General features: G+C 36.2%; 1 protein-coding gene across 4 annotated transcripts in view; it reads left to right on the forward strand.

Annotated features, from left to right (window-relative positions):
- The window catches only part of NEK11 (NIMA related kinase 11), an 83,035-nt gene that overhangs the window by 23,965 nt on the left and 40,124 nt on the right, over positions 1 to 18,946 (forward strand). For 3 of the 4 annotated variants that reach the window (XM_015617955.2, XM_019005652.1, XM_019005651.1), the window contains 8 exons: positions 2,949 to 3,013; positions 3,493 to 3,619; positions 9,624 to 9,773; positions 9,856 to 9,934; positions 10,434 to 10,519; positions 14,182 to 14,301; positions 15,944 to 16,037; positions 16,881 to 17,016. In XM_015617955.2, coding sequence (XP_015473441.1) covers positions 2,949 to 3,013; positions 3,493 to 3,619; positions 9,624 to 9,773; positions 9,856 to 9,934; positions 10,434 to 10,519; positions 14,182 to 14,301; positions 15,944 to 16,037; positions 16,881 to 17,016 — 857 coding nt within the window. The remainder of the gene's footprint in view (positions 1 to 2,948; positions 3,014 to 3,492; positions 3,620 to 9,623; positions 9,774 to 9,855; positions 9,935 to 10,433; positions 10,520 to 14,181; positions 14,302 to 15,943; positions 16,038 to 16,880; positions 17,017 to 18,946) is intronic. The other variant, XM_015617956.2, reaches the window with a different exon arrangement.

The following is an 18,946-nucleotide window of genomic DNA, read 5'->3' on the forward strand; positions in this document are numbered from 1 at the left end:
TTGAAAAAAAAATTATCTAGAAATAAACAGATTCAAGCCTTATCTGTCTTTGATATAAAGAAAGGGAGAAATAAAGGGAGACACCATAAGAGCGGTCTTATCTTCACAGAGACCTTTAGCATGAAACCATCCTGTAGTCTCTTGTGTTACACATAGCCCATTGCATGTCAGTGCACAAAATTAATCCCACAGCAATCAGGCAATGATGCCATTGATTAATTTAACCTCAATTTGAATAAGGCTGACCATTATGTTACCCATCATTTTGCTAATCATTACGAAAAATTTATGAGCACACATTTTTATAAGGTTATTCTTTGTGCAAACAGCAGATAATACAGGGTTCAGACTTAAACAGAACCTCTTACTCTTCTGCAGAGTTCTTCAGATAGAGGAAAGAGAAATTAATTATGTGTTATTTCACAGCAGTAATATACTTCTGCTTCCCTCAGCTTCACTTGCAGCTCATTCTGTTGCAGGCAAAGCTTCATTCAAGGAGGCTGCCCACTGCTCTGGGCTTGTCCTGTTCTTTTATGACTATGAGCCAGCAAGCAGATACTCTACAGAACATAGATATGGGTATATTTACAGCCCAGATTCAAAACTGTGCTTACATGTTAATTTCTACCCAAATTAGCCACTCAATAACCACTTCACTGTCCATCAAGTAAAGTTTTGATAGAGCCCAGTTAATTCATGTTGTCTTTGTAAGTCTGTCTTTTCCTACAATAAAGAAATTGTTCTCTTTCTTTAACTGGATTTACAGTGCAGTCCTGGTATTAATTTCTTACTAGTATTAAAGAATTCTTTTCAGGCAGGATTTCAGCTGATATCTTGTTTATCTTCAGACATATCATAGCAGAATAATTTGCATTGCATTGAGAGATATCATGTAAAGCTGAAAAAAAAATCCCAAATATTTCCTTGTCATATTAATACATGAAAGCATCCTATAATCACTGGTAATGCAGATAATGAATTTTCATCAATATGTTGCAAGATTACAGTAGCATTACATTGGAATTCAAGCTAATGTGATGCAAACATCTTTTTTTCATCTCCTTTTCAAATAATATGCTACTGAAAGCTTTCTGGATCATTCTTCAACTTCAAGATACCTGTTATTAAAGAAGTAGATAGTCAGGAAAGTTTCAGGCTCAAAAATTCTGTGGTTATATTTCTACAAAGGAGTGTGATTAAAAGAAGGTTGAAATCTCAGCAGCAATGTACAAGAATAAGTTAACTCAGTGAAAGCAAGTTCTTTCAAAGGATCTGTGTGATAAATGGTAAGAGAATTCCTTATGAATCTCAATTAACACAGCAAGATTTCTATAAAAATGTGTGTGTGTGCATACAGACATATATATACCTATGAAGGAATAGCAAATATCACCTAAGTTTAATTTCCTTACCGATGTATTATATGAGTGTATGTCTATTGCTCACAGAAGTTGTCAAATAGAGAACAAATTATTTATGAACAATATTTTATAAACATGGGTGGAGGCATATGAATAAAACTTTCATTTTTCCCAATGCGAAAAACCTTTTTCTAATGAAATTAAAAGCATTACTTTCAGGACAAAAAATTGAAAGAAAAAGAAGTGAAAAACAATTGCTATAAGAAACATGAAGAACTCTTTTCCTTGACTCATAAAAATAGAAATGTTTCTTTTTCATGCCCAGTCTATGTACATACTGCAATGAATTCTACTGTTATTTTTCATATTTTTTTCCCATTTGCGAACTGAGTATATTGAATTGCATATTTTTTTCTCGTCTTGCAAAAAATATTTTCAAATGACTTGTGGACAAAATTGGGTATTTAAGCTGCAGAATGTATATTTTATAATCTTAATATAGAAGCTGTTTTGGAAATAATTTCATTATGTCAATGCCTAAGACTTTAATAATTCAAATTTGAGATAATGCTTGAGGATTGCACGAAAAAAATCAAAATTGAGTATTATATTTATTTTATCTGCCCTCAAAAATCTCAAAGCATCACTTTCTTTCTTTATATGATCTATTTGGCTGAATGACTACCGTATTTGTATTAGCAAATACAGTTTCTGCAGCCAGTATGTACCAAATGTTATTCTAACCCCCTCCTGAGCAGAGCTAATGATTAATCCTGTGTGTTAGTAATAATTTCAAAAGTGGATGAATTCTAGTTTAGGTGAGGCTATAGGCAACAATGCTTTTGGAAGTGTTATTAACAAGAATTAATTGAGAATATGTTTTGTATGCTGCAGAGATACTTTGTTTCCCTAAGGGACTGTAGAATTACTGTCACACATGTAAGACTTATAGAAATTAAGAAGATTCTGTATATCCTTACATGGTGTGTAGCTTATAATGCTTTTTTTTCAAACTCTCATGGAAAAATAAGTGTGTAGAAGCTAATTGTTCCGTTCCTTTTCCTTTTCATCTTTGTAAAGTTCTTTCATCTTCCATGCTGTTACTGTAAAAAATTGAACTACTAGCTTACGCTATATACATATTTGTCTTTGAAGTAATACTTTTACTCTGTAGGAGTCTTCCTGTAGCTTTGAGTATTTTATGCTTTTTTATGCCTCTTGTGAGGCATCTCATTCTGCTGGCAGAAAATAAGATGTAATGCTTTTCAGACGAGTCAGATAGGAAGACTTGCCTTTCTCTCTTCCTCTGCAGCTTGTGCTATGTCTGTATCTATGTTCTTAAGCTGGGATCCCCAGGTATGTTTTTATTATCCTGCTTAGGCTCTAACCCTGCATGTGGGTGCCTGTGAATGCACCTCTGTGAAGCTCCTTAATGCCTCAGTGCCATGGATTGTCACTGGCAGAGTTAGACTGTAGCAGTCTGAGGTGGCCTTTCTGAAAAGGGATGAAGTTAAATGCCTGAAATACTTAATACACAACTCTGAATGCTTCCAGTTGGATGAGGTTGAATTTCCTTTTCTATTCCAGACGGATACTTCACAGGGATTTGAAAACCAAGAATATATTTTTGAAAGATAATCTTCTTAAAATTGGTGAGATTTCTATACTTTTTAAAGATATATTTTCATGTGATAGAACAGTCCAGCAGACATTTTGTCAATAAGGAGATTTAAAGAAAATTGTGTCCGAAATAGCATTTTGATTTGTAGTCAAACATTTATTTGACAGTTAGACACAGGAGAGGCAGTGAAATCTCTAGCATTGAGGGTGCTTCAAGCTTGGCTGGGCCTGGACCTGAGCAGCCCCATTTAACTTTGAGCCAGGGGTTTGAATCAGATGACCTTGTGAAGCCTCTTCAAACCCACATTGTTCTGTGATATTGTGCTTGTGTGGTGTTTTTATTTTGAAGAACTGCAGAAAATAGTTTTTCCCATTTTTTAAAATACTAGCAGAATTTTCTGGATGTACAGTCACTTTATCATATCCGACAATAAACAAAAAAGTTTCTATTAATAGATATATGTTAATATTAATAGATTATTCTATTAATAGTTTCTACTGATATTTTTAGGAGACTTCGGAGTTTCTTGTCTTTTGATGGGTTCATGTGATCTTGCAACTACTTTTACTGGGACACCACACTACATGAGTCCAGAAGTGCTGAAGCACCAGGGATATAATACAAAATCTGACATTTGGTGAGTAGTTATAATGCTATTTTGGTTGGATTAGGCATTTATCGCCACTAAAACTATTTCAGGACATTAGAATCAAATGTTGCAATTTGAAGCCTTGCCCTTTTTGTTAAGAAGCATGTAGTTGTCTTTTATTCTAGGTTATCTGAGACTTTAAAGGAGAATAAGATTCAGGTCCAGTCTCTGATGTGGTACAGGATGATTGTAGACAAAGTTCAGGTTTTTCTAGAAAGGGGGAAATCTCTTTTTTTCTCATATTGAGATAGATGAATTGAAAAAAAGCAACTTTCTGTGAAACTTTAGGTGGATGAGCAAAGAGTGATTCTGGCTGAGAGGATAGAAGGACCTTCTTAGGAACTAAATTTAAAAACATTGGCAAATGTTAAAAGCAAGAAAGTATTTGGAAGTGGAGCTGAAAGTGAGAATAACTGCAGTGTTAGAACAGAAACAAAAAGGCACTCTGTTTTAGAAGTGACTCAAAGGTAGAAAGAAAAGTACTGGTTCTGCATTTAGATGGCACAAATTCTTGAAATCAGGACTTCTGATGTGATGATTAAAGGATCAAGTTTAGGAGCTGAGGTCTGTTGAAAGACTTTAGGAAACTTGTGGGTGTGCAGGTACTCTTCCAAACTAAGATGAAGAATGATTTTTTTGTAATGGCAGAAATATCTGGACTGTTTATATGTGTGTGCTTCGTGTCTTAAAGCATTTCATGGTTTAAGATTATAGTTAAAAGTGTTGAGTTTTTAAATTTTGTCATAGTATTTTATTTAAGGGGCTTTGTTTCTTTTATGAGGTGTTTTGTTGTTTGTTGTTTTTTTTTCCTGTAGGTATATGTATCAGAAGATTAATTGTTAAATAAGTATTTCAAACCAGGAAAGTTTCTTTGTAAAACATTTGGATTATAGTTTGATTGCTTGATAATTTACCTTAGCTTTGTCTCAGTTCTGACTTTTCAAAATATACTTGTGGCTGCGGGATATAATTCTAAAAGTGGAGGACAGTCATCTATATTTTCAAATGGTAGCAACCATTTTTCACAGTTGACATATTCAGTCCAGTCAACAGATATGTCAGGAATCTCATCTCATGGCCTGTGTGGCTGGCTGCTATGGATTTGATGTCAGATTCTTTCTTGTTCATCTGTAGCAAATATCAGCTAATACATGTAGTCAATAAAAATATATTGGGAGAAGATTTCAAAAGATGTCAAAACAAATGAATAGGCAGGGAAGCCTTCCTTTTGTGCTCTTCCTACTCTAAGGAATAATTTCTTTTTTTGCAGTGCAAATAGGAAGTAAAATACATGTTTAAGTTCTATTTGAGGTTACTAGTGTCAATCCATATAGGTCATTGAAGCTGTATAGAGTAAGCATAATCAGAGTTCAATCCAATAGTTTTATAAATCATGTGTTGATCACCATTTCAAAATTTACAAAAACACAGAAAGAAATCCCCCCATCCCAAACTCAGTAGCTACCAGCTTTCTGCTATACTTTCTGCCTCTTGTGATCTTTCCAAAGCATTACCAAGTACACTCACCTGAGGGTGAAACTGCCTTCAGCAGGAGCTTCTTGGCCCTCATTGTAGTGGCACTAAGGAGGAGGTGTGCCCTGATCAGTACTTCCTCAGCCCACAAACCTGTTCTTTTTTTGAACTCATTCTTTTTTTGATCAGGACTCATGTGTTTGATTGATACTCATGTATTTTAATCTTTTAATAATGATTCTTTGAATCATTAATAATGATTCTTCCTATGATTCTTGCTTTTTTTTCCACTATCCCCTTTTAACAAAAGACAAGAGGTCACTGAGCATACAGGGGAGCCCACCCTGGAGGCTCCAGATGAGATTAAGTCCTCGGGCCACTGTGCAGGAAGTTTCATGAAGGATCAAAGACTCATGGAATGGTTTGGGTTGGAAGGATAAAGATCATCTTGTTCCCATCCTCCTGCTGTGAGCAGGGACATCTAGTAGATGAGGTTGCTCAAAGTCTGAGGTTGCTCTAGCCTGGCCTTGAACTCTCTCTCAGCTTGAAGTTGTTACTCCTTGTCCTATCATTACATGCCTTTTTACAAAGTCTCTCTCTGGTTTTCTCTGTGGTTCTCTCTCACTTTATGTGCTGGAGGGTGCTCAAGGGTCTCCCTGGAGCCTTCTCCAGGCTGAACAGCCCCAACTCTCTCATGGAAGGGGTGTTGCAGCCCTCAGATCATCTTTGTGTACCTCCTCTGGACTTGCCTCAACATGTCTGCATCCTTCTCATCCTGAGGGCCTGGATACAGTACTCCACGTGAGGTCTCAGAATAATGGAGTAGAGGGAAGAATCTTGTTCCTCAGCCTGCTGCTCACACTGCTTCTGATGCAGCCCAGGATGTGGATGGCTTTCTGGGCTGTCAGCACATGTTGCCAATCATGTTGAGCTTTTCATCATGCAAGTCCTTCTCCTCAGGCCTGCTTTCAATCCATTCTCTGGCCACTCTGCATTTGTGACCTAAATGCAGGACCTTACAATTTGCCTTGTATTCCATAAGGTTGGCATGAGCCCATCTCTCAAGTCTGCCAAGATCCCTCTGGATGACAGCCTTTCCTTCCAGCATGTCGACCATACCACACAGCTTGTCAGCAAACTTGCTGAGGCTACACTCAGTCCCTCTGTCCGTGTTGCTGACAGAGATGTTAAACAGCGCTGTTTGTTGACCCCTGAAGAATTTCAAGGAGTTGCCCAAGTCTTTTATATGGAGCTGAAGTGACATTCTCTCTTCAGACTTTTTTTTTCTGATCTCTAGCAGGACCCAAAAATTCACACACAAAAATTCAGACTTGCAAGTGTTCCCATGTAAAATGTAAGATAATGTAAAATATCTTCTGGAAAAAACACTTAGTGCTGTCTCACCTTGTTATCATGATCCTCTCACTATTCAGTTCAGTTCATTGGAAAGACCTTAATTTATGCTGCATTAATGATGTGCTCTAAAGAGATGCTGTGCTTTTCAGGTTCACTGAAACATTCTGTACTGGCTTTTCAAAACTGGCTTGAATATTCACAGTGCAGCAGCTGATGCAAGAAGTATTGTCCTTTATAGCCCAAGGTAAATAGATGGGGAAAAAACTTCTTATTTTACAGTTTCTCCCTATGGAAGTTCTGCAGTTAGGCTCAGAGAAGTGGCAGCATTTATGTTTTTCTTCAGTTGAAATGTCAGGGCTGGAGTTCTTTGCCATTCCATGCTTTATGTCAAATCTAAATCCACAGGAGGCAAATTAAAGTTGGCTCACATGTTTTCCCCAGCATCCCAGAGCTTGGACTGGCTGGGCCATGAGAGAAAACCTTTGCAGATGACACAGTCTGGGGTTTCCTCCTCTCCAGATAAGAAGCTTCTTCAGGGAGCTGATCTCAGTTCGGCAGTTCACGACCCCTTCTTCCCATCGGTGCTTCCCAGATCCAGCAGGGAGAGGAGTCAAAGAGCCCAGGAGGCCAGGCCAGGTCAGGGGTCAGTCAGTGATGGGTGTGTGGGCAATTGGGCTCCCTGATAGCCCAGCGCAGCGTGACCCCAAGGCACTGCTGTGCTGCTGTCCTGCTGTCCCTTCCTGCCCTCACACAGCCTGTGGTGGCACTGGTGCTGTTGGGGCTCAGCCGACATTCCCATGCGTCCAGTGCTGTGGCAGAGACAAAGCAATGTCACAACCACATGTAAACCCGTTGTACTCTGTCTTCCATCAAGAACTGTCAGATTTTGACAGATGGTTTGTCTGTTGTGTTTGGCTAAATTGGGCTGCTCACACCACAGATCTGGAGGCTTTCATTTTATTGTGCTTGCTTGTCTGTGCTTTCCCTCCACTTTGTCTTTTTCTTTCATATTAACAATCAAAAATTGAAGCAATGAGAAGGCTGAGGGGATGGGGCTGGGGAAGACAGCAGCGGGGAGTTCTCATTTAAGGGCTGATGAGTGAGTATTGAGGAAATTAAATTCAGGGACACATTCCTCACAGACTCTGAAGCCAATGAATTCATAAGACCTTATGATATGATCAGAATAAGAGATATAAGCCATAAAGGTATATGCATTTACATTATCTGACTTTTGAAGTTGAATTTAAAGTTAATGTGGATCTCAGAACCTTTGAAGAACTGTAATTTTTTTTACAAAAGATCAGAAGATGTTAAAAAGATGACAATATTTATGTAAGCAACATCAAAAGCCTCAGGGTCGTTTTTCCTTAGAGGGAGAAGTTAGTGGTCTGCCAGTTGAGACTGGGGAGAACACACTGAAGCTTGTCTAGATGCTCCATTTTATGATGTAATCAAGCACAAGTAGCTTCAACATGACCTGGTCATGCCCAAATTTTGCTGAAATTATGTGCTGTTCAGGAACTTTGTCAAACCTATTCATGAATATAGGGATTTGTCAAACCAAGTGTGCTGGCTGGCTGGTTTAATGACCATTCTAGAATTTTATAACATTGGAATTTATTCAGGCTAAGATTATAAAAGTAATCAAATTATATGTTTGGATTTGTGTGCGGATTGCTTATGGGAACTGGGAAGCAATTTCCTCTTGCTCCTCACCAGGTGCTTAGACCAGAAATGTAGAAACTGAGAAACAATGAGAAATAATGTAGAAGCAACTGAGAAAGGCAGTTTTGAGCCAAAAGCTTGTCTGTTACTTCTTCAGGTGTTTGCAGCTCAGCAACTCTCTTGGGAGGAAGAAATAGCCTTATTCAGGAATCCAGGGCAGCATTTCTCAGTTTAGGAGATATTTATATTATTTCAAAGATTTTGATCCTGCAGAATGAAACTTTATTCTTTTTCCTTAATTTTTCTTTACTTTTTTCCCTGATTTTTTTCCTTCATGGAAAAGATGGGATTTTCCCTGGGTAGCCTGTTCACAGCCCTGGCTACAGCAGAATGCCCTGGGCATTCTTTTCATCTTTCTCCACCTCAGGTGTAGTCAGAGCACTAAACTAGATGAATAAATCAGCTTGTCTGATGTGTCAAATCCCATGTTCCTAATGGCTCATTAAACAATTTCTAGCTGCCAGAATCAAGCAGCTTCCAAAACAGATTGATTCTGCAAAAAGAAGTTATAGTACAGTCTGTCAGGTTGGGATTTTCCTTCTTTTTTTCTTCTCTCTGGCTGATTTCCATTTTTATTTGATGCTTTCAGATACTGTGTGCATAGGGGTTTTTTTTGTTGTTCTTTTTGCTTTAAGTATTTTCTCATGTAGTAATTATCTTGTTTCAGAATCTGAACATACATCATAAATACAGATTATCATCTGTGTATTGCTGTTTACCGATTTTTAAAGTTTGAAAGCTGTTTGACTGTTTAATCTTTAACTATTTATTTACCTCAGTAGTTGTTCTTTAGCTGATTCTTAGCAAGAACGCTCTGCTAATGGTTTTGACATACTTGCTTGAAAAGTGAGTGGAGTCCCGCCCATTCTCTCTTCTTCCTTATTTGCACTGAATGTAGGCCTTTGATTTCAGCTTTAAAATTATTTGCTCTTGTTTTTTTTATTGCTAGATGTGCCTCAACTCCTCTTCTTTAACCAAAATGAATAATTGAAACTTTATTCATTATTTGCTTTCGAAGATTTTTATACCCCTTTCCTCAAAGCCATTTACCCATACATATTTCTTATCATTATGCTTTATTTTCTTACTTCTTATGGAATCACAGATTAAATTATAAATACCACAGTCAAATATAAAGATATTTAAGCTGGTTGCTTAGATGAGCCTCGACCTCTATCTGGCTCTCACCAGTATTTGCTGAGACCCCCTGACTGGAGAAAGAGCTGAGCATCCTCCAAGGCCTGCAAAACTCAACTTCTCTGTTTTTTAAAAAGCATTTGTCAGACAGAACTCAGATGAACTGAAAATTGTTATGAATAGTCATTATATAAAAATATTATGAGTGTTTATTTTAAAATGTCGAACTTGGTGACCTTTTATGATGGCCATTAGGACTGGTGAATAATATGCTATCCCTATTTGTTTATTCTTCAAGGTCTCTGGGATGCATTTTGTATGAGATGTGCTGTATGAACCATGCATTTTCAGGACAGAATTTTTTGTCTGTTGTGTTAAAAATTGTGGAAGGTGAAACACCTTCTCTTCCTGATAGATATCCAAGCAAACTGAATGCTGTGCTATGCAGGTATGTTATTTTCTTGTTAAGCAGATTTTTCACTAAGTTTGGACAATTACTTAATAGCTACTTTTGTTTTTTAATGTTTCAGCATGTTAAGTAAGGATCCTTCATTAAGACCAGGAGCAGCAGAGATCCTAAAATCCCCTTATATTGATGAACAATTAAAAGTATGTAAGAAAAAGCAGTAGCTGTACATTTACCATTTGAGTATGTAATTTGCAAAAGCAAAATGGAGGCAGGGAAATCATGTTGAGAAAAAATACTTTGATAGCTCTTGATGGGAGCATTTATCTAGGGGACTTTCAGAGCTATAGTACAAATATGAGTGAGGAATGAAGCCCTCATCACTTGATATGCTGAATGTATCCCCTCTTTAATGTTATGAGCAATAAGTAAAACAGGCATCTATGCATAACAAATGTAGATCATTTGGCCCTGGGTACATATATCTCTGAACTGTTCTGGTTCGTCATAGTTTTAATGAAAACCAATGCCTTTTGCTCTTTTTCCCAGGCTTCAGTGCCTGTATTATTTGGCTTTCTGAGAAGCTGGGGAGGGAAACTCCTTGGACAGTTTTTATATCAGGATGGTATTGGGTAATAGCTGAAGATTCTGGATAACTTTATCATCAAATCTTGATACCCATTCTGTTTTATTTCCTTGCAGCAAACACAGTCCAAGTTCACAAACATTACTGTGAAAGACAAGGCACTTAGCTGGCAGAAAGAAACTGCTCCCATTTTTGGTGCTGTGTAAGTATTTTTAACAGTTTTATGGGCAGTAGTATATGAAATTACAGTGTTGCCAAACAATCTCATAGTGTTTCATGTTTAGACAAACCTATTCCCCTGAAGTACAACAGAGCAACCACATTAGGGAGATGCATAATTAAGATTTAGGAAGTAAAAAAAGATTTGCAGGTGAAATATTGTACAATATTACACATTGATGACTGTGTAAATTGCACATGCATGTGAAGGATATGTTTATGTTAATTTAGTACCAATTGGTAAATAAATCATGACCTTTGTCTTTAAATTTTGGAGGTTTAAGCTGTCATTTTAGATATGTCATCATCATTTATAGTGCTGCTGTTTTGGTAGCTACTAAAAATTAAATGTGGAAGCTATATTTCCTAAATTACACCAAACTAAAAGCATATACACTTAAACTAATACTCATCTAATACCTCCATAGAATGCTGTTATTTTTGTCTTGTAACTACAGCGAGAAATCAAGAGTAGCAATGTTTCTTGGTGCTTATATCAGCAGTATCTTCACACATGATCTCTCTCTTAGGCACTGAATATATATTGAATTAATTGCATTAAATTACAATACTGCAATGTTTAAAGCAAATTCCAACATGGACATTTTAATTTTGCCTTTGTAAATTAGCTCTGCAGTTTCATGGGCAGCTCACCCTCCCCTTTGCTCCTCATCCCTGAGTTTTCTGTACAGGTTTTGTTCTGAGAGCTAGTAAGAGCAAAACAAGAAGTTTTTGATCCTGTGAGGAAGCAATGAACATCCCTGTTTCTTGTTTCCTCTAAATAACTGTCAAGATTTTAATAGCTCTCTGAAATTTATTTTGAATTATTAGGTTACAGCAATGAAGATTAAAACAATCCAGAACTGGCAGTGCCTTTGAGGCTATAGGACTTTCACCTTTGTTTTATTGTGATCTCTGCTCTTGTACAGGACCCACAGTTTTGCAGCTGTGATCACTTTGCAGATGCTGGTGTTTCTGCAGTTTGCAAGCCTCCCTCCCTTCAGGAGAGGTGACCACCTTCAGCTTTTCCAAACAAAGTGTAGTTTACTGTCAGTGGTAGGAAGAAAGCAGAGTACAGACAGTTGAATTCAGCATAGCAAAATGTTTTATACATCATTTTATCCTGTTTAACTGCTGTCAGTGTTTCTGTAGGCTCTCATCTTTACAAATTGTGTTTTGGGTTTCTACTCCTCACTTCTGTCCTTAGTGTCTCTTGATGACAGATGAGTCTGTCTTTTTGTGAGACCAAAGTTTTCCATTTTTGTACGAACAGGTACTTCTAGTATAAATAGTTAAATGGACTTTGCAAGCCTTGATGTAAAATAAAACAATAAATATATATATTCAAATTAATTCAATTTACTTTGAGAGGATTGCTTCCTTTTCAAATTAAATATAGTTAACTACAGAGATAGTCCTTAGAGACATTCTGTAGATAGTTTTGGGACACTGAAATATTTCCCAGATATTATGCCAAGTCTATCTGAAATATATGCAGTAATTTTAATGCTTGTTGAAACACAGAATATGAAAATCTTCAAGAAACTTTTAATTCTTGCCATTTTCTTGTGGGCACAAATTTTCAGATTATCTATACGCACCAAAACCATTGTATCCGCTCTGGGGAAACAGGATTGTTACTTGCAAATTATACATCCAGACTTCAAATATCCTCATGCTTCTAGATGAGACAGATAAAACCACTTTGTATTTTCTGTAAAATACATACTGTATTGTTTACCTGATCCATTGTCATTAGCTTGAATGCATTGAGTCTCATCACCTTCCAAATGGAAGAATCATTTTCTGACAGAGGTAGCATGTGGGAAGGATCTGTAAGTATACCTTTTCAAAGTCAAGTTTGTAGTCTCTAAGAGGAAGAGCAAGTAGTTCTAACTACAAACATCATGCTCTTATACTATTGTTAGAAGGAAATAGAAAGTCTGTTACTCTGCAGAGGTCCAGAGTTCCTGTAAATTGAGAAGCAATGAATGGCAATTTATCTTGAGGTTTTAAAATTCAGGACGTCAATTAGGGAAAAAATCCTAGGAGAAGTTCAACTTCATCCTTACTTGTGTTACAGTGTGATTATTTTGGCCCAAGTGTTTGGAATATGCAAGAAGTCATAATCTTATAATGACTCTCATTGTGCTTATGACATTAGCTGCCTGTACTGTCACTGGTAAGCAAAATACCAAATAATTCCTGCTATCCCAGATCTAAACAGGTAGGTAAAATGAACTAAAAATACATGAAAAATGACAGAGAGCAGAAAAGGTAAGGAGAAAAAAATTAAACATAGTGAATTTCCCACATCTGCTGTCTTGCAGCAATACTCTAGTCCCAGTGACTGTACAAATAGTTTCTTGCTATGGTGTTCTCCTCAAGCATTGCTGCTTTATATTGATGTTTACTTTTTCTCACCAGGAATTCTTTTTGCCATGCAAAGCAAAAAGGTTGAGTCTAATTTCTTCTAGTAAAAGCCTCTGATAGCTTATTTTAATCTATTCCCATTCAAGTCATAAATTTTAAATATTTAAGTAAGTATAAGGCTGTACAAGTTCAGTTTCAACTTGAAGGAAAAATTGCTTTTTTCCCCATGAGATTCTTTTAATTTGAATTAGAGTTTTTTACAGGAGAAAAGAAATATGTCTACATTATTCATACTTGAAGAGTTAGTTCCATTCTTATGAATAATTGAACTCTTCTTGTCTTTGTCCTTAATCTTTCATATTTCACACTAATATTCATATCTTTGCACTATTTGAAAAACATAATGAATCTCCTCTGCTCATTTATTAAAATTCAAAATGATAGTCCAGGAGTGTTACAATTTGTACAGTTACAAACCTGGCCTCTTAGATTATCAAAAGTGAATTTATCTCATAAGAGTAAAAACAGTAATTTGAAATGAATACTTGGTATTATAAATACATTGTATAATAAATATGTAATGTGTAAGTGAAAGGAGACTGCCAAGACATTTCAAACTAGGGTTTAATTTTTGTTTTAATTACTGTAGGATGTGAGATAAAAATCTGAGATTAGTATCCTTTTTCTCATAAAGGACTAATATTGCTTTCTTTGGTTAATAAATACAGCTTAAATACATAAGTCAATAATTTATGCTCAGGTTTCAGAGATGGTCTGTGAAGACCATTTTAGCTGTGAAATCTTATTATTGATTAGGACCAGAAATTCAAGAGGACATCATGATAATTATATCTGTCATTAAGGACACATAAATATTCTCTTTTGTTCTAGACAGTTTGTAACAATCAATGTAAAATGTACAAGTGGTTTTATGGCTCTCATTTAAAGACTGCCTTTGTACTTGGAATTAGTCCAATAATGAAGCCCAACAGGGTAAATATTTCACTGTGCTTCAATATTTATTCTTTTAAGGAGATGAATCTACCTATTTCCATCCCCACCTGAAATGATTCACCTTCTTCACAAATCCAAGTTTAAATATTTCAATTTAAAGAGGCATTTGCTTTCCAAACGAAGGTCTATTTAGTCTGCTTTAGTTCCAGAGACTTTCTAATTATTCCATTTGAAATGTCAGTGTGTTTCAATATCCAGTCAAAATACTGAATATTTACATTTTTATATAAAGTTGGGTTTCCTTGCATTCAATTTCAGACAGAAGAAAGTTCATTTGCAAACTCTGCAGGAACTTTCTGAAGTACAGAAAATGACACCGCGGGAACGAATGCGGTTGAGGAAGTTAAATGCTGCAGATGAGAAAGCAAAGAAGTTGAAGTAAGTTGTGCCCTAACCATGCAATTTTTCCCACTCAACAGTCTAAGTGGAGAGTTAGAATTGTCAAGGTAGAAATAAAAACAGTATGCGTCTTCAGCTACTCAAAGTCAATGAGAATTTTGGATGACAATAATCACACAAATTATTTATGTAGGAAAAAAATTAGAATTTTAGCCCAAAACTGGTGCTTTGAGTACCACAGTTCTGGTTAAATAAGTATATGAGAGATTTTCAGGTGTGTTACAATGGGAGACATTTTTTTAATGACTATTTATGTTAAGAATTGCCCTGTCTGAGGAGCTGAACATTTAGTTACAATCCAGTGCTTGTCAATTGTTTTGGCCTCAGAGGTTTTCCAATAGAAGTTAATAGCTGGAGGATAGAGAGTCTTGTCAAAGGATCAAAGAGGGGTAATGGTTGTATTGTAAAGGATTTATGATTTATGGGCTTTTTTATTAAGTGAGACATAATAAAGTATTTTGGAAGAGAGTAAGTACAGTTTCTGATGGAATATGAGAAACAACTGCAAGGTTCTGTTTAGGGTTTTTAAATAAAAACCAGAATATGTGGTTTTGATGACACATTTGAAGCAAGTAACTAAAACCTTCATGTCCTTTTGGAAAATATGTCTGAAGAGTACTTGTGCCTGACTGGCATTTGTTACATAAATTGATTCTTATTTTAAAACACCCTCTCCTTGAACTGATATAGAAAGTATTAACATCTCTTCTGCATGGTGCCTTCAATAATATGGTAGGCCAGTTCCTGTACTAATATGAAATTAGTAAATAGGAACAGAAACTGTCTCTTCAACGTTTTAAAAATGAATGGAGAAAGATTAAGAAATTAATTAGTAATTAATTAATTATTAGGAAATAATACTAATTTCAGGATAGTTCTGGTTTGGTTTTCATTTTCATTGCTTTCTTCCATTTTTATGTTTTCTGATGAGATTTTCACATTTTTTCTTTTCCCCAAAACCAAAATGAAATATATTTATTTTGCAATATGAAGGGAAGATTAATATTCAGACCTTGTTTTAAGGCATGCATTTTTAAAATATATCAACGCTGAGCTCTAGATCATTGTCAGCTGACTCTGGCTGAAAATGTTGGAAACAATGCAAAAATTGTACCTTCTCAGACTGGAGATCTAGTTCCAGCAGAGAAAATCTAGAGAGGGGTGGGAAGGGAATATATTAATGGAAGCTGGGAAAACTTCTTAATGAAGCACCTGTCTGAAGTGGTTCCACACAGAAAAGCATGGTTATCAACTGTCCTCCAGGGGAAGAGTTTGTAGCACACAAATGTCCCATGCCTGTCTGAAGCTCAAAGGTCTCTGCACTACGTGGTGGAACAAAGCCCAAAGTATTTAAGACCATTGGAAGAACTAGAAGAGACTGGGACTAATAATTTACTATTTCCTAATTATGTTATGCAAGTTGTGAAAATAAAATATAATAGCACTCAGAGGTAAGGTCTGAAAACTCTTTTTGCGTTCATTAAAACCTGAGTAGATACCATGAATATTTGACAACATGAAAATCTCAGCACAGAATTTGTTTTTTCATGTCTGCTTTTAGAAGATCCCTTTGTGCATGCTCTGATATCATGTTCTAAATACAAGTGTTCTTTATTTACAGGCAGCTGGCAGAAGAAAAATATCAAGAAAATATCAAAAGAATGCAAGAATTCAGGTCCCGTAATTTTCAGCAGCTGAATGTCAATGTCCTACATGTAAGTAGGGCTATTGTTTTGGAGGTCTCATTTATGTGCACCCAGTGTATAACACTTTTCTGTTTCCCACATGGCTTAGCACTAGAGGCACAGGCCTGTTCTGAGACTCGTAGCTGGGAAGTGCATCAAAATCTGGACTGCTTTGCTGAACCTGTTGATCTGTGATGAGACAAAGTACATTCAGTTATTCACATATGGTTCAACAAGCTCTCTATTCATTGCACAGTTCTATTTCTTTAAGTTACCCTTTCTTAATTTACCCTTAAATCTAAATCTGCTCTCTGAAATGTTTTTACTGGCTATATGATATCAGAGTTCAAAATACATTTATTTTCAAGATGTTTAGACTTGTAATCCTTTAAACATTTTAATTTGGCATGTCTGTGGGTTATTTTCATTTGGTTAAGCATATTAACACTTAACCTGGCTTTCTAGTAAGAATGAAGCCTTGGAATGACTCCCAGAATAAGTTGTCCTTTGCTTTTAGGCTACCTGCAATAGAAGATGAGCCAGTTCAATTCCAGCACCACATCCTATTGTAGAAAGAGAAGGGTCAGTTTGAAATAGTTGATTAATGCATCACAGAAATATTTTTTTTTCTTTTTATTTTATCTTTTCTTTTGTATGTCCTCTGGTTTCCGTTTTCCATTGTGTCTAGAGAAAAAAATATATTAAACCTGCTTCTTATGGCTGAGTCACTACTGATCATTTACAAAAATGTTAGGATTTTATTTTAACATTTGCCTAATACAAGTCCCAGGTATTGTGTAGCTCAACCACTGTGTTGTGATCCTGCTGAAAGCTCTGTTCTGTTTCTCCATGCTGCCTCATCATTTGACTAAGGAATCTGATGAGCAGACTTCAAAACATCTCATTCATTCTCAGCCAGCCACGACGGGGAACTTTGTGTCCACAGGACATGATGAACCAAGAGGGAATGGGACAAGTGAAATCAGTGTGGCTGAACTTACAGACCATGGTAAGAATTCAAAGTCTGATGTTAAAGTGAAAATTCCTATCAAGAAAGAAAGATTTGTCCCTTGTAGTTCTTATGCAGTGGGAAAACTGGTTTAAAAAGTGGTCAGATTTGTAAAGTTGTCAAAAAATGGTGAAGAGAGAAGGAAATTAATTTGGGTGAATGTATGTACAGCAGATGTGTAGCAAGGTTACGTGGCAGGAGGTCTGTGTTCCCAGAGTTTGAGTGACCTGTGAGCAGAGATAGAGATGAATGTACTTCCTCCAAATGAGACACTGAATTAGAACGAAATAGCTTGAAGTTTCCACATATGAAATGACTGGCATTAGAAAAGTTTTTTCTAACTTACTTCTCCAGTGAAAAAGAGAGTACAAGAATTCAAAGTGTTTGCACTTTTGGTACACTTTGATGTCATTTTCTTTAACAATGAGAGAAGCAGATGGAAATTCTTTAAACTCTGCTTATCTATATTGTCCACAAATACTTAGTTATTGTCTAAAGAATATTAAGTACTATATAACATGTATTTTTCTGTTATATACAAAAAAATAGTCAAGCTTTTTGAAAAGGGTCAGACTGTGGAAATCATATGTTTAATGAGGAGAATATTTTAAAGATCACATTTATGTGTTTTTGTCTACAATGTTCTGGAGTGGTGTCTTACTCTTAAATATTTAAAAATCATTGTGTGAGCACTTATTATGGTGAAAGATTTTTAATCAGATTAGAATCTTGCAAATATGCATCAATATACTTTGAAGTAGGAAGACTACTTTTCTCTAATAGCACTGCCTTTTAGTGTTGGTTTATGTACATCTATGAAAGTATAGGTCATTAAATTAAAGGCATCAGAATCAGTTCACTTGTGTTTTGGGGTTTTTTTAATTGCAAATGGCACTCTTTTCTTTCAGTGTACCCTCATTTGTGTCTCTGTGGTTGGCTTGCTGTTTCACAGTATGAGGAGAGATGACCTGTGTAGGAGAGAACCCAGCTGCTAGAAGTACATCCTGGGGGGAGGGCAGGGAAACATGCAAAGGGAGGACTGAGAGAAAGCAGTGAACGTGGGTGGGAGATGGACTGGGAGAAGCATACAAAGACTCCTAAACAGAAACAGAACAACATGCTTGGAAGGAAAGAAACAGACTTTTCTGCCTTTAGAGGTCGTTAAGCTGTTAAACTATAATGACAGGAATGAGATGCATTTATATCTGTGCTGCAAAAGCTGGGTCAGTCCATTGTACAAAACTGAATGCATGTTTAATTGCTTGTGCCAGAGTCTCTGACGGAGGAGTGGTGGGTTCATGACAAAAAGGAGTTATGGATAGGCAAGAGAAATTACACGGTTTCTCTTTGCTTTGTGAATACCTTGTTATTCCTGAAGCTGATGTCAAAGCTTGTTCTTACTCTATTCAGTATTCAGTCTCTTTTCTTTAAGCATTTCAGTGCAACCATGCATATCCTCCATGTCTAATTATTAAGTTATTAATTGCACCTTTGTATTTGAAAATGTAGAAACTGTTCCAGCAATTGATTTTCCAACAGAATTTTGTTCTTGATCAATGGCTATACAATAATAAAAGAAAAAAACTTGAAGCAAGGCTATAAAATGGTTTTAGCAAGTTGTCTTTCATGTTAATTAATCTTGCTGACCCTTACTGTGTTAACAGAAGAAGTTAGCATGTAAAAACCAGGCTAAGAAGCTCCCTTGTACAACTAATAACTAAAAACTGTTTAGGAGGGAGAGAAAAGGGCAGACTAAAAAAATCCTCTCAAGAAAAGCTGGTGAGGAATAGCTAGGGATACTACCCCAGACCCCACAGGTATGGAGGAAAGGTCAGAGTATCTGTGGCTTGTAGCCTGTAGTCCTTATAAAATTTGCAGCTGAAGAGATCAGGGTTTGGAGTATTGAAAGATCAAGCTATTAAAGGATTAA

The sequence above is a fragment of the Parus major genome, chromosome 2 (assembly GCF_001522545.3).
Source record: "Parus major isolate Abel chromosome 2, Parus_major1.1, whole genome shotgun sequence".
NCBI lineage: Eukaryota > Metazoa > Chordata > Aves > Passeriformes > Paridae > Parus > Parus major.